At 43.1% G+C, this 16,850-nt stretch overlaps 2 protein-coding genes across 2 annotated transcripts; both read right to left on the bottom strand.

The window, feature by feature from the left end:
* Window positions 1–732: 732 nt before the first annotated feature.
* On the bottom strand, window positions 733–3,532 carry C14H15orf40 (chromosome 14 C15orf40 homolog). The gene is made up of 4 exons (XM_059482196.1): window positions 3,450–3,532; window positions 3,244–3,370; window positions 2,398–2,525; window positions 733–1,538 (listed from the first exon to the last, which is right to left on the bottom strand). The coding sequence occupies exons 1-4, from the start codon at window positions 3,519–3,521 to the stop codon at window positions 1,446–1,448; spliced, it is 420 nt and encodes a 139-aa protein (XP_059338179.1). The 5' UTR covers window positions 3,522–3,532; the 3' UTR covers window positions 733–1,445.
* A 448-nt stretch (window positions 3,533–3,980) lies between these two features.
* On the bottom strand, window positions 3,981–15,516 carry BTBD1 (BTB domain containing 1). The gene is made up of 8 exons (XM_059482074.1): window positions 15,119–15,516; window positions 10,681–10,837; window positions 10,333–10,438; window positions 8,708–8,905; window positions 8,252–8,444; window positions 7,642–7,729; window positions 5,996–6,142; window positions 3,981–5,122 (listed from the first exon to the last, which is right to left on the bottom strand). Exons 1-8 carry the CDS (start codon window positions 15,514–15,516, stop codon window positions 4,964–4,966), a joined length of 1,446 nt encoding a protein of 481 aa, XP_059338057.1. The 3' UTR covers window positions 3,981–4,963.
* Window positions 15,517–16,850: the final 1,334 nt, after the last annotated feature.

The following is a 16,850-nucleotide window of genomic DNA, read 5'->3' as shown; positions in this document are numbered from 1 at the left end:
TTTCTCCAGAAAGTAACATTTTTCATAGTATCTTTAAAATTAGTCACCTTGAAGGAACTGCCATCCTGAAAAACACCAGTTCTCTAACTCCAAAAGCAACTGCAATATTTACAATAACAGGACATTGAAAGAGTTCCCTAAAGTGAAAGACTTTTGCCCAAGAAAAAGCTGAATTATGAGCCATGAAGCCTTATTGCATCAATCTGGCAATGCATCAGCATGAATACTTATGCATTCATAACATTGTTTTCCAGGAGAATGTATGATATTGACCTTAAGCAATCCTTCAGAATAGTTCATCTTTTTTCCTTTAGCCATTACTTTCTTTTTAACATGACAACCACAGGACAAATACAGGACAATTTCAGACATCAGCAGTGATGCAGAGGAAAAAAAAAGACCTACCAGAACCACGTGTGGTATCACACACATTTTTGGGAAATGTCAGGTAAATCTTCCTCTGACCTCTGAAGCATGATAAATAAAGAAGTTCAGCCTTTTTCTCATCAGCACTGAAACTGGAGTGTAGCTGCCCATTTTGCTTCAGACTTCTTGTTTTGTTGTGTTCGACAAATGACTCAGCTCTGTTCTCTAGGGGTTGCACTACTACTCATTTTTAGACCAAGGAAAGATTATAAAAAAGGCAGTTTCAAAGTAGCATTCTGTGAAGACGTTTCTAGGAAACAACTCTTTTCTTTGTTAAAAATATAAACACAAACCAAAGCTTGATAATACTTTTTGCCCCTTTTATTAAAAACAGTCATTCCAGGTGACATACAATTGGCAAAGATACATATGACCAAATCTCTACTTTTAAGGAAACTATTTATAGATTATTACAAAGTGACCCCATGTGTGCAATGACCGAGTCCTGTGCTGGTTTTTCATACTGAAATATTCTGGTTTTCTTTCAGCTGCTCAGGAGATTCTACTTTCAGTTTGTCTGTGTGATCAACAACAACATACTGGCTTCAAAAGATATTTATTTTAGATATCTGTAAGTGCCCACAGTGAAAAGCTGCACCTGCTGTGAGATATCAGACAGAAGAGTCTCTTTGATGTCTCTGCCATCCAGGTTTGTCCTTTTGTACCACTTCCCACATGGAAAGCTGTCACTCCAAGCCCCTCGTTGTGTTAACCAACATTTGCTCCACTAAAAAAATTTCCTAAACCATTTGTTTAGGGACCAGGAAAGGGGACAAATCTTACCCATAGGAAACCATCCAGAGCAGAAGTCTGCAGTGACAGAAGCAGATACAGTCTCAGTTTTCTAACCAAACCTACAGAAAAACTTCAACTGTACAGCACCTATATTAACAAGGGGAGGGGAAAGAAGTATCTTCCTGTAGTCATTACCCACACTCTCAACAGCACTGCATCAAGTAAGAAAGAATATCAGTCCATGTACCAGGATGCTTTTTCCTATTTCCTGCTCTTGTTTTAGGTCAGCTGGAAGCTTCTTTTTTCAGTTTTTCTAAAATCTCATCTGGTGTCGCTGATACCAAAATCTTCAGCACTTTGTCCCGTGATTTACCCCCCTGGTTTAGACAAACACAGAAAAAACTCATCTTTCAGAGAATCACCCTTTAGGGTAAGAAAACAGTGCAATTCATAAAATGCTGATAAACAAATGAAGCAGTTTGCCCATGATTCAGGAAAAACAAGACTCACATCTTTTTTTCTCTACCTTCTCACAACATTTCCTTGGTCATCTTATCCTTTACTATTAGTCTTTAAAAGACTTCTATAACTACTCCATTAAACCAACAGATAAAAATAAAAAGCACCATTTTTCATTGTGCTCTTGTGCTTATAAACTATAAATGAAAATGGCTGGAAACTGACTTCAAGTACAATGAATTAATAAAACAAATTATTTATTCAGGGAAATGAATAAAACAAAGAGTTTCTGCTCACCAGTCAAGACATGTAAATTCTAATACAGAGAAACTCTTGAGGCCTAGCTACAACCCAAGTGCTTACATATGCTCTTGCTTATGTGTGACAGTTAAATGTCAGAATCTTTTGATTCAAATACATAAGAAGTTATTTTTAAAAAATGAAAAGTTATTAATAAAATGCACATTCTCTGCAGAACACAAATTCTGTGAACTCATTTGACATGAAACTCATTTGACAGAAAACATGAACTACAGAGATTTGCAAAACATTATCATGATAACCCCTCTGGTTAAAAGATGTCAAGATCAGCCATAGTTCTTCCTACACTAAGTTTGTTCTCAATGAATCATTCCATTAACTCAACTAAACTTTTTAAAGTTTTTAAAGTGTCTTTCAAACTGAACTTGGAACAGCTCCCTGTATTCAAAGTGTAAGTTTCAAAATCTTGAATTTCAAATGCAGTATGGCAAAGCTGAAAGGAAAAAAAGGAAGTACCTTCTCTAAAACAACATCACTCTTCTTCACTTCAAGCACCTTAGCGAGGTAGCGACACAGTTCTGCATTTGCCTCCCCTTCCGACGGAGGTGCAGCAATAGCTACACCTACTGCCTCAGCCGTCACATCTACAGCAAATAGTTGGAGGATTTTATGCTCAAAATATTCAAAACATCACGTCATAGTTTCTTAAAAATGAATGTTTATGCTTTCAAAAGTATTTTGATTTAAAACGGAGTAAATGCATAGATTAGCAGGTGATGGCATTTTCACATTTAATGAACTCCCTTGATTGTCGGCCAGTACAATCAAATATAAACTCCTGACAATACAAGCAGTGATTATGGCCAGTCCTGTTACATGGTGCCAGTCCTGCCTGGCCCCATGTAACACGACTCAAATCAGGTTACCCCTGCCCCAGCCCCAAAAGCCGCTTGTTGAGTCAGTCTGCTCAGAGAGTCAGGCTGTCAGTAAATTCCCAAGGGGCCTGGACACTGCCACAGCCCGTGGGTGCTGCACACACGGGGGATGTCAAAGCAGTCCCAATGCAGGAGCAAGGCCAGGGCTTTAGAGGGACAACACGTTTTATTAGACCCAACTTTTATGGCTCTAATAAGACCGCACAGACCCTTGAGACACAAACGGCCTGCACGAAACCACAGATGCCAAACGGAAGGATTTAGGACCAGGATTTACCCCGTGCTCACCGCCACCCAGCGCTGTACACAGGGGAGAGCCGAACTCCTCGCTTCAGTCTCCGGGTGGGATTTTGCGCTTTCCCTCCCTCCGCCCCTGTTCCTCAGGGTGCAGCGATGCAGGGCCCGGTGCCCCGGCCCGCAGACCCACCTGTGACGGCGCTGCAGCGGGCACCGGGCTTGGCGCGCACCGCCACCCTCACGGAGCCGCCGCCCGCCGCCGCCACCGGTCCCGCGGCGGCGCCCGACTCCGCGGGGCCCTTGGCGGCCGCTTTTCCCTGAAACAGAGGAACAGGCGCGGTCACCGCGGGCACCACCCGCCCCTGCCCCCCTTCCCTCTCCGGGCCCTGCCCGCACCTTCCCGGGCATGGCCCCGCCGCTCCACACCGACGCCGCCCGCACCCGCAGGAACCCAGCGAGGCTCGGCATGGCCGGGGCGGCCCTTCCGGCAACCGCGCCGGGCCCGCCCCGAGGCGCCTGCGTGTTCCGCACGGCCCGGCCGGGCCGGCCCTGTGTCCTCAGCGGCTGCTCCGGCACAGCCTCGCCCTGTGCCCTCAGCGGCTGCTCCGGCACAGCCTCGCCCTGTGCCCTCAGCGGCTGCTCCGGCACAGCCTCGCCCTGTGCCCTCAGCGACTGCTCCCGGCCGGGCCGGCCCTGTGCCCTCAGCGGCTGCTCCGGCACAGCCTCGCCCTGTGCCCGCCGCGGCTGCTCCCGCACAGCCCGGCCGAGCCCCGTCCCTGTCCCGGCACAGCGCCGTGCCCGGGGACAGGAGAGCGCTGGCGGGATGTGCACAGAGCCGGACGTTTGACAGACACTTGTTCTACACACAGCCTTTGGACACCCCAAACCTGCGTGACCTCCCCATTTTCACCCTTAAGAAAGGAAATGTTCTTATTTTTTCTCCTGCATTCTTAAATTTTAGTATGACGTGGGAGAGGGTACAGGTCTTTGTACACCAAGCCATTCTGTTACTACATGGTACATACTGCAAAGCACTGAATACTATATACATACAGCATTTGCATCAAATGATTGTATGCAATCTGTAAAACTCCTTGCACACCAATAATCCTTAGGTTTATACTCATTTTTTTAGTATTAGACTATCCAGTGATAAAATAACATCATTACAAGTCTCGTATGCTCATTTTCACATTATACATCTTTTATAGGCACATATGTATATATACAGTGGCTATTTGCATAACCAGTTCTATATTCCAAAACAGCCCTTCTGAATTAAGAGAGATTCGGGAAAGATCTGTTTCTTGCTGAATTTGACTTGATATTTATTTCTTCAGTGCTGCTGCAGATGTTCTCTGCAGTGCAAAGTCCATTAATTCTCCATGGCTCTTGGAAAAAGTCAAGATGATGGCAATATGAATGCAGCTTTGCTGACGTACTTCAAAAAAATACAGTAGCAATCCATGTCCATAGGGTCAATCCAAGGTCATTTTGGAAAGAAGTGCAAGATGGGACTGCAGCAGCAGCTTTACTGTCTTTTAAGGACAGATTGGAGAAAACATACACAAGTTGTTCATAACAAGTAAGGATTTTCCAGTTCAAAAAATGAATTTTACTACATGAGAAACAAAGGGATGAAAACACAAAGTAATTAACCACAAGGTACTACTTAAAACAAACTTTTCAATATACAGAGTACTTATTCTATTAACATTTCGTTTAGAGGAAAAACTAAATTACAATCTACCAAAAACGATGCGGAAAAAAAATAGCTTTTCTGGTACCCCTCAAACAAATTAGTTTTTCTTTTTACACATTAAAGTAATTTAACAGAATTTTTTTAACTGCTGCCAATAGTGAGCTGAAGTCCACTAAGACACCAACACATTGCAGATCATCATGTGAAACTAAGTATAAAATATTATTTCTGGTATCTGTCCATCTTCTATTGATGTACCATTGTTGTTACCTGGTGAACTATAAAAGACAAAGCATGTTTTGCTAGCAGTAGGAGATTCGTGGATCACTTTCTTCAAACCTTTTGTTCCATAGTGGGAATCAGGACCCTGAAAAGCATCACAAGAGATTAGCAACAGAATGGAAGTAGGCAGGACCCAAAAATTGCTGATGGTCAAGCACAACTGACTTGGGCTATTTTAATAGTATAAAATTTCTGTACCCACATCATATAAATTATATACAAAATCACAGGCAACAGAAGCAAGGGCCTATGTCTAAATAACAAAAATATATTTCTCTGACAGCAGACTTAAATCCATTGATTTTATCCAACTAGTAATGAATACTTTCTAGTATTTCTCCTTATCACACAGGTTGCCTGTATTCTTACTTAGTTCCCTGACTCAGCTGCTTTTTATGTGCAGTATTTTTCCAACCCACCAAACTCTGATTTCTGTATAGGAAATTATATTTAGAAGAACATTAAAATTTTTTGAGAAATAAATTTGTCCACAACACTAAGAGGAGACTTTCTGAGAACAAGTAATTCTTGCCTATTATTTCTGCGCCAGTATATAGAAAGAGATAAAAAAAGCTGTTTTCTTGAATTTAGCTAGTGGTTAGAATATCCTTGATAAAAGAAATCAAACTTAAATTCTGATAGAGAGCTGCCAGATTATGTTTTCTAGATAGTGCTTTTTTCCCACACAGAACCAGTGACCTCCATTAGAACTATTCTAACTCCTACATCAAGCAAAAACGTGGGAAGGCACAAAGGATCCACTTATGAATTCCATGCTGTGGCCCAGAAGAGATGTAACAGTCTTACAAATTACAGCAGAGTTCTAACTGCGTCCTTCTTTAGCCCTAAAGTTAAAATAAATGCAAGATTTAGAAGACATTTTCCCATCAGAAGACTGATAAAAGAATAACTCTTGCATCAAAGTAACACTTTCTTCTGTCCTGTTAGACATTCTTACTTTCAAGGTTGCACAAGCTGTGTAGCAAACCGTGGGCAGGATCTCTATGGGCTCCTTGAACATAACTCTGAAGGTGCTGGCTGTTCCATCACAGCTAAACCCAGTGTCGTTCTGTCCCAGCGTCTGGTTCTTCTCATAATCAATTATCTGGGAAAAAGCAGGAACATTGTAGCTTTATGGAGCTTTATGGCACGCGAAAGGCTCTGACTGCATGCACGTGAGAAAGTTGCAAGCAAACACTTGCCTACCCCGCCCAGCCTAATGCAAGGACAGTGCAATCCCAGCTGGAAGGGAGCTGTGATTTCCTGACTGGAGCTGACACAGCAGCTCGGAACATGGCTCTGGGCACTGCTCCAGCCAGGTGAAAGTCTGTGCTTGGGAGATGGAGAACAGCTCTCACACCTCCAGCTCCTGACCTGCATATACAACATCTAATCCTGGGCTTAGGTTTGCTGATCTCTGTACACCTTCACAGCCCACATGAGGGAATCTCATTTGCTGCCTGTGGCTAGTTTAGAAAACAAGTTCTTACAGATAATGTCGGCAGTCAATGACACCTTCATAAAAGAAAACAAAAACTTGTGCTGTTATGTTTTATACAATTTATTTCCAATCTTGATTCAGTATAAAAATTCTACTCAGATTTTTTATTTTGTCTTCACACACAATGTTTATTTTGCCTTCAATTTCAGTAGTGAGTAAGAATCACTAGTTCCAGTGTAGTAATAGCACAGGGTAAAACTGTGCCAGTCATGGAATCCTAATATCTTGCTAAAAAGCTTAGAATCTAAACAAAACTAATCTCTACGAGAAAAATAATTCAAATAGACTGAAATTCCACTCAAAATGGAAAAAAAAATATAGTGCTGGATCAATACTCCTAGAAGACAATCCTGACCACAACATGCTGAGGGATCTAACAGGCTACAAGAGCAGGAAATATGATTTTAGTGGTGTCTTCAATTGCCTGCTGGGACAGGGCAAGGGTCACATCAGGACAAGAAGCAGGAGGACATTTTTAGATGCTATCACTGGCCACTTCATGAGCCTGCTAACCAATTGCTCAGTAGGAAGAAACGCAACCCTTGATTTGGTACTGAGTGATGAGCAGGATCAGATTCAAAATTTCATAATGGAAACACTATGTAACAGTGTCCATAATATACTGAGAGTCAACACTCCCACATGAACAACAAAAGCAAATCCCCCACAGCTGTGCTAAACCTCAAAAAGAGAAAAATGAAGAGGCTTATTCAAAAGAAACTAAAAGGAACAATTACAAAAATCAAATCTCTGTAAGAAGCACACAGGCTACTGAAGAACATAACATACCCAAGTGCAATATCAGTACATATTTCCTATTAGGAAAGGCTTGAGAAAAGAGGAAAAAAGCTGGATGTTGAGAAACACCTACACTGAAAATGATTGAAGGACAGGAGAATACAGGAGAAAGGGAGCAGAGTTCCACAGTTCTTTTACCTAATCACCCACTTGAGCCCACTTGTGACAAAACACAGCTTAGACTCCTGGCCTGTCAATTGCTCCCTCCCAAATATAGACCAAAGCTTCTGCAAGTGCTACAAGTGTAGCTTCCTTTTGTAAGTTCCTACAAGTGTACAAGCCTGTTTAAACATAATATACTATACCTGTATATTAACTTGATAGTCTGTGGGTCCGTGAATAGATCCATATAATCCAAATCCCACTATGGAAATTCTTCTGTTAACTGTGAACCTGATAAGACACAAGAAAGGAATTCAAATAACTCTGGTGAGTGTGTTACCTTATTTCAAGCAGGAAAAAGACTCCCACTGAAGAGTAGGGAAGTAAACTGAGAATGGCATTTCATTTTTTTTAAATAGCATTTTTTGTTTAGATTTCAATACTAAGAAAAATGCTTTGCCAGCTTCATAGGTTAAAGCTTTGCTAATTCCTCAAGATATTCAGTATTAATAAACAAAACATAACCAGATTCTTTTCAGTATCTCCAAAATGAAAACAGATCAAGACTTGGTATTTGAAAAAGAAATATACAGATAACACCCAATCATTCTAGAATGCACCCAATCCTCCTGAATCTCATTCTTGTTTTTATCTCACGGATGTAATAGCTAAAAAAATGGAAAAGATCAAATGTGTGCAACAGAGCCAGCATGTCTGCTACTGTATCTTATACCAAAGAGTCAGAGTGAATGACTTGCTCCCTTTCTCCCCACCCATTTCCGTCTCCCCTTCACAGAGTTTGTGAAGCCCCACCTGATGCGGTCGCTGGTTCCGCTGTAGCCCCAGCGGCTCTCCACCTGCTGGAACCTGTTTATGCTGCATTCTTTTCCTCTAAGGCAACACCTTGGTCGGTCAATATAATCGACTTTAGGCTTGGGATTGACAGTAAAGTGCAGAAAGAGATTTACTACTTCCCGATCCGACAGGATTCCAGACTGAGCAGGACCTGTGAAAACATAAAACTTGTAAGATGGTTTGAAGGATTACTCCAGCTGTTGTATTTAAAATTTATTTAAAATTCACAAACTGAAGACAGCAATAACATTTTCCAATGGCCAGAGCATAATCTGCAGAAAGTTTTGCTTTCATTTGTGCATCACAACTGTTATTTGTACAATATTAATAACAGAATTGAGTGTTAAGCATCTAAACACAGTTAACAGCACTGAGACATGGTCTAACAGTAAGACAAAGAACTCCAGGACTCACCTGCTGCAAACTCTTCAATAGTCATTAGCGGAAAACGGATTAAGGAAAGAGCTCTTCCAAGGACTTTCTGTTTGTTCCCGAATGTCACAGGCAGTTGTTGTCTCTGACATTCTGCTTCTGCCCAGCGAACAACAGCTCCAAAGAGCCGACTTTCTCGAATGCTGAGCGTGTCCCTTTCTAGAACTGCACATAATGTGTCTGGAGAAAAAAATGTTAGTAGCTTCAGATCAGTTTTCATTCAAGCCAGTAACAGTGCTACACTATGTAAGCTTAAAATACTAATTACACACTAAGAACATTCATAACAAGACTATTAGCTTTGTCTTATTATTATGTGTGTATATGTATTACACATAATTTATCTTACATAAAAAATAATCTCTTTGACATATAGATGCCAAACTACAAGTTAATTTTCCTGCTATGAAGACAGGATATGAGCTTTCTTCTGGATTCATAAGAGTGTAACTAATCTCTATAGTGATAACAAGTATCCTGAAGGATTTCCATTGCTAGGGCAAGATCGAAACTGAAAGTCACCAAATAGTGAATGCAGAATGCAGACTACTAAAAAAACAGGTTACTCATGATGACACTAAAAAACCAAGTTGCTCACAATGACAGTATCATATTCTCATCTGGGCAGCCACCTGCCCATCTGGATCAACTACAGCCACAAGCAGCAGTGGTTCACAAAAACCAGTTTAAAGATGCATGTAAGTCATCTTAAGCACTGACATATTTGCTATCCACAAAGCCTGAAGGTGAAACACAAGATCTGAGGCAAGGTACATGTTTAAAAAGCAACTTTTCCTGTATTTATTACTCCTCTGGCCTTCTTTCAATAACAGGTATGCACAAATTATCATTGAATACAAGTCAAAAAATAAATGGCTTTCTATATTCTGAATCTTCTGTCTTTGGGAATTTTTATCTGCCTTGAATTTAAGTAAGGCATGTTTGCAGTTAGAGAAAATAGCATATTGGAAAGTCAAAACAGATTGAGATTTACACCAAGACTAAAGATTGCTCAGTCTGAATACAAATCCTACTGAACATGAGTTAACAATGGCTTTAAAATTTCTTTATGCAGTGAAACACCTTCCTTCAGTATGGATTTTTCCCACAATCTAGCTGAATTGGAGTAAAACCTTAGATACATACAGTAGCAACAAAATTGAGTAAGTAAATTTACAACTGCTAGCTTTTGATAGAAGATTAAACAGAAACTAGCAGTTCATGTATTCCTTTTTTAAAGCAGATTTCATTAATTGTACCTGATCTGTGCAACTGAATAGATAAATACCATGAGGCAACAGAACAGTGTGGTTCCTGTTGCACATGAAAAGCAGCTATGGATGCCTCAGGCATGAGGCACAACCCTCAGCAAGTGAAAGCTTTGCCTTCAATGAAGTGTGGTGTCACCACAGTGGGAGCCCTGGGACACCACCACTACTGAAACGGGGACACAGGGCAGTGGAGACCAGCTCAGGAGTGAGGCTGAAGGAAAGCACTGCAGGGGTGGATGGCCCAGAAGGGAAGAGGTGCCTGGGACTCTGCACACTCAGATGGGGGAAGGAACCATCCTGGGGCACTGTCATTCCATGGACACACAAGTGACTCACCTATGTCGATATCTGTAAAGCCTTCTGCACTAATGGCATCCATGGTGCTTTTGTCTATTGTGTCCAGACAAAGACTAGCAAGCTGAGGTTCATCAAATAAACGAGCCTGGAAAGATAAAGAAATACATCTTAAGCATAAAGCTGACAAACTGATAATCTTAAAAAGCAAGCATTTTACCTCTAATATAGACATAAATTGAAATAAGTTGATTTGTCTAAGTACTCTTTGTGTTTATACCTTACAGAGCACTTAAAATCTCAAAGGAGTACATAATTAAGGAGAATTAGTAATTTCCCTCCAATTGGGAATTCTTCTAGTAAATCAAAACTAAGCTTAAATTTACCTACTTGAGTAAGCAGCATAAAGGCATTATCTGCTCGGAGATGCTTTGTTAGGAAATCCACACAATGTGCTTCCAGGGCAGGGACTGCATACTTTTTAGCAGTGTATAAAGTAGTCATGACTGTTTCTGGACCAATTTGAACTTCATCTGAATAAAGAAACCTATAAATCAATACACAAATACAGATCATAAAAACATATCTTTAGAGGGGCAGCCAAACACAACAGTCTCTTTGCATTTAGAAAACAGCCCAAGGATTTGCACTGTGAACAGTGCAACAGCTGACCTCATAGCATCTTTCTAAATAAAGAAGGTAAGTTAAAAGGTTCGAGAAAGACTATTATGTTAACCTAATGGCACATGTTTGTTTTAAATATGTATTACTCCCTAGGACTGATCTGGCTTAGTTATACATAGCTCCCCAACTGTAAACAACAGCTGAGCTCAGAATTACTTAACCTACGAATGCACACTCCCAGTTCATCAGGAAAATATCAATGCACAAATCTCTGTGGCTGTACTCCTGAAATTCATTTACTGACAGTGCACACTGGCTTCCCCTCCATGAGGGAATAGTGTCAAGGACTTAGATTGTGAGAACATCTTGTGTCAAAGTTACCCCTCTGTAGTATTCAGAGAGGAAAGGGAGTACATTCTAGCACATGACCTTGACCCTTCTGCCACGCTCTGGCTTGTCTTCAGTGCCTGAGGCAAGAGGATTGGTTGAGATTTCAGCATAAGCTGTGAACCAGAATATAGGAGCCTCCACCAATACCAGGGAAAAAACCTGTTTCCTGAGCAGTTGTTGTCTTTTTAAAAATAACTTTTCTTAGAGGTGACATTTAGGATAATTTTAGCGAAATTTCATCAACCTTTCAGATAACAATCAAGAATATAGTCTGTGATTTACAAAAATACATTTCTCCCCAACACACATAGGTAATTAAATATAATAAACCAGGGCATACTAGCAAATGCAAGAATTCCACAATGAAAACTGTTGTTTTTTTCTTTAAGTAGAGGTTTCATACTGAAGTTTCATCAGTTCAATTAGAACTGATTTATGCAAGCTATGAACTATTATTACCTGCTGATGAAAATGATGGGCTCACTTGTTCCTCACAACTGCTGACAAATTTACTTCTAAGAAACAAATATTTCACAGGTACACTTTTACATACTAAATTGACAAGCTCTTCATTAAAGCACAAGAATGTTGCATTTCCATTTTGGTTCTAATATTTAAAATAATCAGTTTAAAATACTATAACTTCTGTTGCATGACTTGATAGGAGCTTAGAGTCCAATTCATGTAAAATTTGATTAACAGGCTGTAAAAAAAGCAGTATTGCCATGCAAACTGCAGTATACATTTTACCTAACAAAAAAACCTAATCCCATATTGGTTTTGGAACATGATTTTGGTTTTATTCCTTAAGTGAATCCAATCTGAAGCCAATGAAGTGACACACCAGAGGGGCTCATCTGGCTTGTGTTTCACTTTCTGCTGTACCTTCCAAAGGAACAGGGTGCAGTCCTAGGCGTGTCCTCCCTGCACAAATCCCCTGCTCCTGTGTGCCAGGAGCTGTGTCTGTGTTACCTCTCCCCTCTGTGGCATGCCTGAACTAGCACAGCTTTCTGTTTACACCTCTGCTCCTCCTCCACTTAACCCAGTAGCACTGACAATCACTAATTTTATTGGCATCCAGGATGAGGGAATGGGAAGCTGAGGGATGTATGTGCACAGTGGAAGAACATTTTTAGTGACCAGAACAAATTTTCCAAGTGACCAGTCAATCATTCAGTCTATAAAAGCCTCTCATACATTTTATGCTATTTTTCTTTACTCTCAGGTTAGCACTTCCTTACCCCCTTGTGTGAGCATCCTCTCAGTAGATGAAATGTTTTTACCATTATAAAAGCATACAGGAATCCTTTTTTTAAGTTACTCTTGATTACCCCTTTATTTACTGCTTGCCAAAATTCTCTGAAAATATTTTTGGAAGGCAGACTGTTAACATGTGGCATATCATCACTTTCCTTTATTCTGTGATCAAAGGACAAGTTGGCTTATTGTAAAATATGAATGAAAATTTAAAAAAAATCTTAGTAAAACCAGCAAAAAGAAACCATAAACTAGAAACCTACTGAGACAAGCTGAATTTTCTTGATCATTGCTACTCATTTTGTAGTGAGAAACACACACAAAAGTTGTTTCATTGGGAAATATATTCAAACTTTGTGACTTTGATATTATTTCAGCTCTTAAGGATTTATCTGTCAAATTACTTTTTTTTCATTAAAAAAACTTTTCCTTTAATTTACAAGTAGCATTTGCCAGTAGATCCTTATGAAACACATAAACTACAGACATGACTTAACAAACCACAAGTAAATAAAATGGAAATGAGCTGAGGAACATTAAATAATTAGTAAATTACATCTAGAAAGTTTTGCATTATTTAAGCATTTCCTTTACTTGATGTTCATTTGTTATGTGTATTCAAAGATCCTGACTTAATTTCTAGCTAATATACTTCAAACTGCTATTTTCAAATATTAAAGAAATGGTCTGTGAAATGTAATTACTATTATTTGAGGGAATTACTAATGATAGATAGAAGAGGTCAACAGTGTAAGGTACCATTCCTGCCTCTTTCAGTCAAGGAAAAGATCCCATGTTGTTTCCATCATGGAAGACGCCCAGCACTGGCGTGTATCACAGAAGTTCTCCCTAGATATGTTTTTAACAAGGTACTGCAATGTGTATTTATTTCAATATAAGCTCAGAGAAATATACATAGCATGGGAGAACGTCCTGAAGAGCTGGCAGAGACAGCAAAGCTGAGCAGCTCCAGCAGGCCAGCAGTGTGGTGACATTCAGACAAGGCAGAGCTCCCTGACGCAGCTCCCCTGGCCATTTCGCACTGGCAGCCCTGCCAACACAAGCGCTTTTGTCTGCTCCTAACAACATCTCTTCATTCACTCCTCAGTGTTCAAATGCCATCCTTCTTATCTTTACTGAGGACTCTCTTAGAAATCTCTGCTCCTGCGTTTCTATTTTCATTATTATAGCCACTTTTCACTGTCCAGCGTTTTTCCCACGAAAAACGAATACATGTGCACTGTAATTTACTTTTAAACTTCAGAACCAATTTGCTTGAAAGACACTTCCCACTACCTCTTGCTCCTCTGCACAAAAAATCCACAAAGAACACTTCATTTGCTAACAGCAACAGAAAGAGATTGCTGCTCATGGGGTTTTTGTGCATATCACTTGCTTTATCTCCTGTGCCCTTGATTACCTAAGGACCAGGCAACTCTTCTAATTGTTCCTGTCTCTTAGGCCTCAGCAAAAGAACAAAGTCTTGCCAAGACTTTGGAGTTTCTCCTATTACAAAAAACTCTGAGACACTACATATTTATTTCCAGGAAACAGTATTACTTGTTTCACAAATGTTCATTACAGAGAACAGTTTTATATATTTTATGGTTTATATTTTTTGCCGAGCAGAGTGGTTTCTCTGATAGAAACCTTAGGGTTATACAGGTTATAAAGTTATACCGCACCACAGCCCAAGGCACAAATAAACTATTAGCAACTGTTTCTATGAACACAATCAATTTTATTTGTCACTACAGCGAGTAAAGAGAAATGGTAGGTAAACTCATCAGTTTTGTGAGCACGTGAACTAGCAGATCCTACTCTGCCCAGATTAGAAATCACTTGCACACTTTATACCCTTTCTGCTATCACTGCGCTCCCAGGGTCACACTCAGATGGCCTGGCAGTGAAAATCAGCTGTTTACTGCCTTCTGCTGCACGTTCCCTCTCTGCACAAGCATGACTACAATGGGCGTTATTATAGCAAAAAGATGTAACAACTTATTATCATCGCTGACAAAGAAAAGCGAACAGGAAGATGACTAAGACTTCCAAGTAAGTATCAAATTTCAAGGTAAGCGTCAAATGAAAAGAAAAGCTCGGTACAACAGCCTCTGTCCCTTCTTAGTCACTATTAGAAGACGGCTGGATAGCTGCAACACCAAGGGGACCCACTAATTCCCATCACTTTACTTTAACAAACCAAAACACTGAATCGAAGCACCCAACCAGACACCCACCGAGTGCTTCCCTAGACGTACAGTCAGCTGGCATGGAATTAGGGCACTTCTCTCGGGAAAACAGTGCAGGGTAAAGGGCAAGAGGGGACCAAAGGGCAAGAGGGGACCAAAACACGGTGGAGGGGCGGTGTGACCTTGGAGCCCACAAGGTACTGCCGCGCCTTCCCCGCACCTCCCTGCAGGGACGGGCAGCGGGGACAGGCCGGGCTCTGAGGGGACAGGAGCCGGGAGGGGCCGCGGAGCGAGGAAAGGGCAGCGGCGGCCAAGCGGGGCCGCGGAGCCCCGGCCGTGCGCGGCCGCCCCCGCCCCGCGCTGACCTGAGGAGCGCCAGGAAGGCGGCGGGCTCCACGTCGGGCAGCTCGATCTCGGCCGAGGTGGTGGCCATGCCGCCGTTGAACATCGCGTCGAACACGGCGCTGCCGGCCGCCAGCACGAACCGGTGGGCAGGGATGCGCTGCTGCCCGGGCCCGGGGGGCGCCGCCCCGCCGCCGCCGCCGCCGCGGGCGCTGCCCTTGCCCACCACGAAGTGCACGTCGCTGAGGAGCTCGTTGGAGAAGAGGAAGGCGAAGCGCTCCCGCAGGGAGCCCTTGGTGGCCTGCCAGTTGTACAGCGGCTCCCGCTGCAACACCGCGCCGGCCTCGGAGGCGGCGACACCCGCGGCGGTGGCGGGCGGCGTCTCCGCGGGCGCCCCCGGGCCGCCCCCCGCGGCCGCCATCGCCCTCGGGGCCGCGCCGGGCCGGGCCGCGCCGGGCGCTCCGTCAGCGCCGCCCCGGCGTCAGCGCCGCCCCGCCCCGCCCCGCGCCGCGCACGCGCCGCTGCCCGCGCAGGCCCCGCTGGAGCCGCCGCCCGGCCTGACCCGGGAGGTGCCCGGGATGTGCCCCCGGAGGTGCCCGGGATGTGCCCCCGGAGGTGCTCGGAGAGGTGCCCTTGGGTATGCCCAGGGTGTGCCCCGGGACGTGCCCCGGGACTGCGCCGCTCGCCAGGCCCGTCAAGGCGTCCGGGAGCGGCCGTGCCCAGGGAATCCCCTTCCCGAGCCGCGGGGAGGGAGCGGACGGGCGGGCAGGGCACGGAGCGCCGCGGCAGGCACGGAGCTGATAACGCCACAGCCGTGGGAGCGAATACATGGCAGCGATTGTGCTCGGGCACGTGAAATGCAAGTTCATTTCCATAACGCCCGCTCCGCTGCGGTAACAGGCAGAACAAGGGCCCCTGACGTATTTTAAATATTTCTGAGGTAAAGTGGAAACATTTTAAGGCACACACACCTTACAGTCCTTCTGCACGTAGTGTGTTTATCGACATTTGGTGTTTTAGCCTCTCAGGAGCCAAAGCAGAGAGGCCGCTGTACCCCAGCAGCGCTGGCACAACTCAGCGTGCAGGCAGGGAATTAACCCGGGCACTGTCCTGCTCAGATTTTAGGAAAAAGAAGGAAAAGGAACACGAGGTATTTGCGTTTTCCCAGCCCTGTCAAACCGCTGCAGAGGGGAGGCGATTCCCTTTGCCATCTGCTGGGGCTGTGCTGTAAGCACAGCGGCGATTTGCACGGAGCTGTTTGTCACCGCTCCCGGCTTGTCAGCATTTATGGAAGCGTGTGGCTAAAAGAGGAATAGAACATGTCACCGCTCTGCATTCAGGTTTATAATTAGGACAAAACTGAGACCAAGCAAATGTGGTCCGTTTCGCAGAACAAGTTTTTGAGAGCCTTTAGCGAGATGGAAGCAATTTCATCAGGGTAAACTATAGTGGGAAAGGGCACCAGAAGATATAGTGTACCGACCAGAAAGCAGCCTCTGCACAGAGGCTATATTTAAAAATAAAATCATACTGCTGACCTAGAAGAATGAAGGTATCATCTCTGCACTTTTCCTCTCCCAAGGTGGACAAAGAAGGGAAGGAAGGGGAGGCCCACATTCTGTTGATAGCTTAGGGACAGAGATGTGAAACACTGACACCTTGGCACAAATGGATAATTTTCATTTAAATGGGATTTTTTATTTTTCAGTGATGGGATGACCTGAGTATTAATGAGCATTTCTGTCATTGCTGTCT

This window comes from Ammospiza nelsoni, chromosome 14, assembly GCF_027579445.1.
Source record: "Ammospiza nelsoni isolate bAmmNel1 chromosome 14, bAmmNel1.pri, whole genome shotgun sequence".
Taxonomy (NCBI): Eukaryota; Metazoa; Chordata; class Aves; order Passeriformes; family Passerellidae; genus Ammospiza; species Ammospiza nelsoni.
The sequence above is the reverse complement of the archived record's forward strand: the minus strand, read 5'-3'. Positions and strand labels throughout refer to the sequence as shown.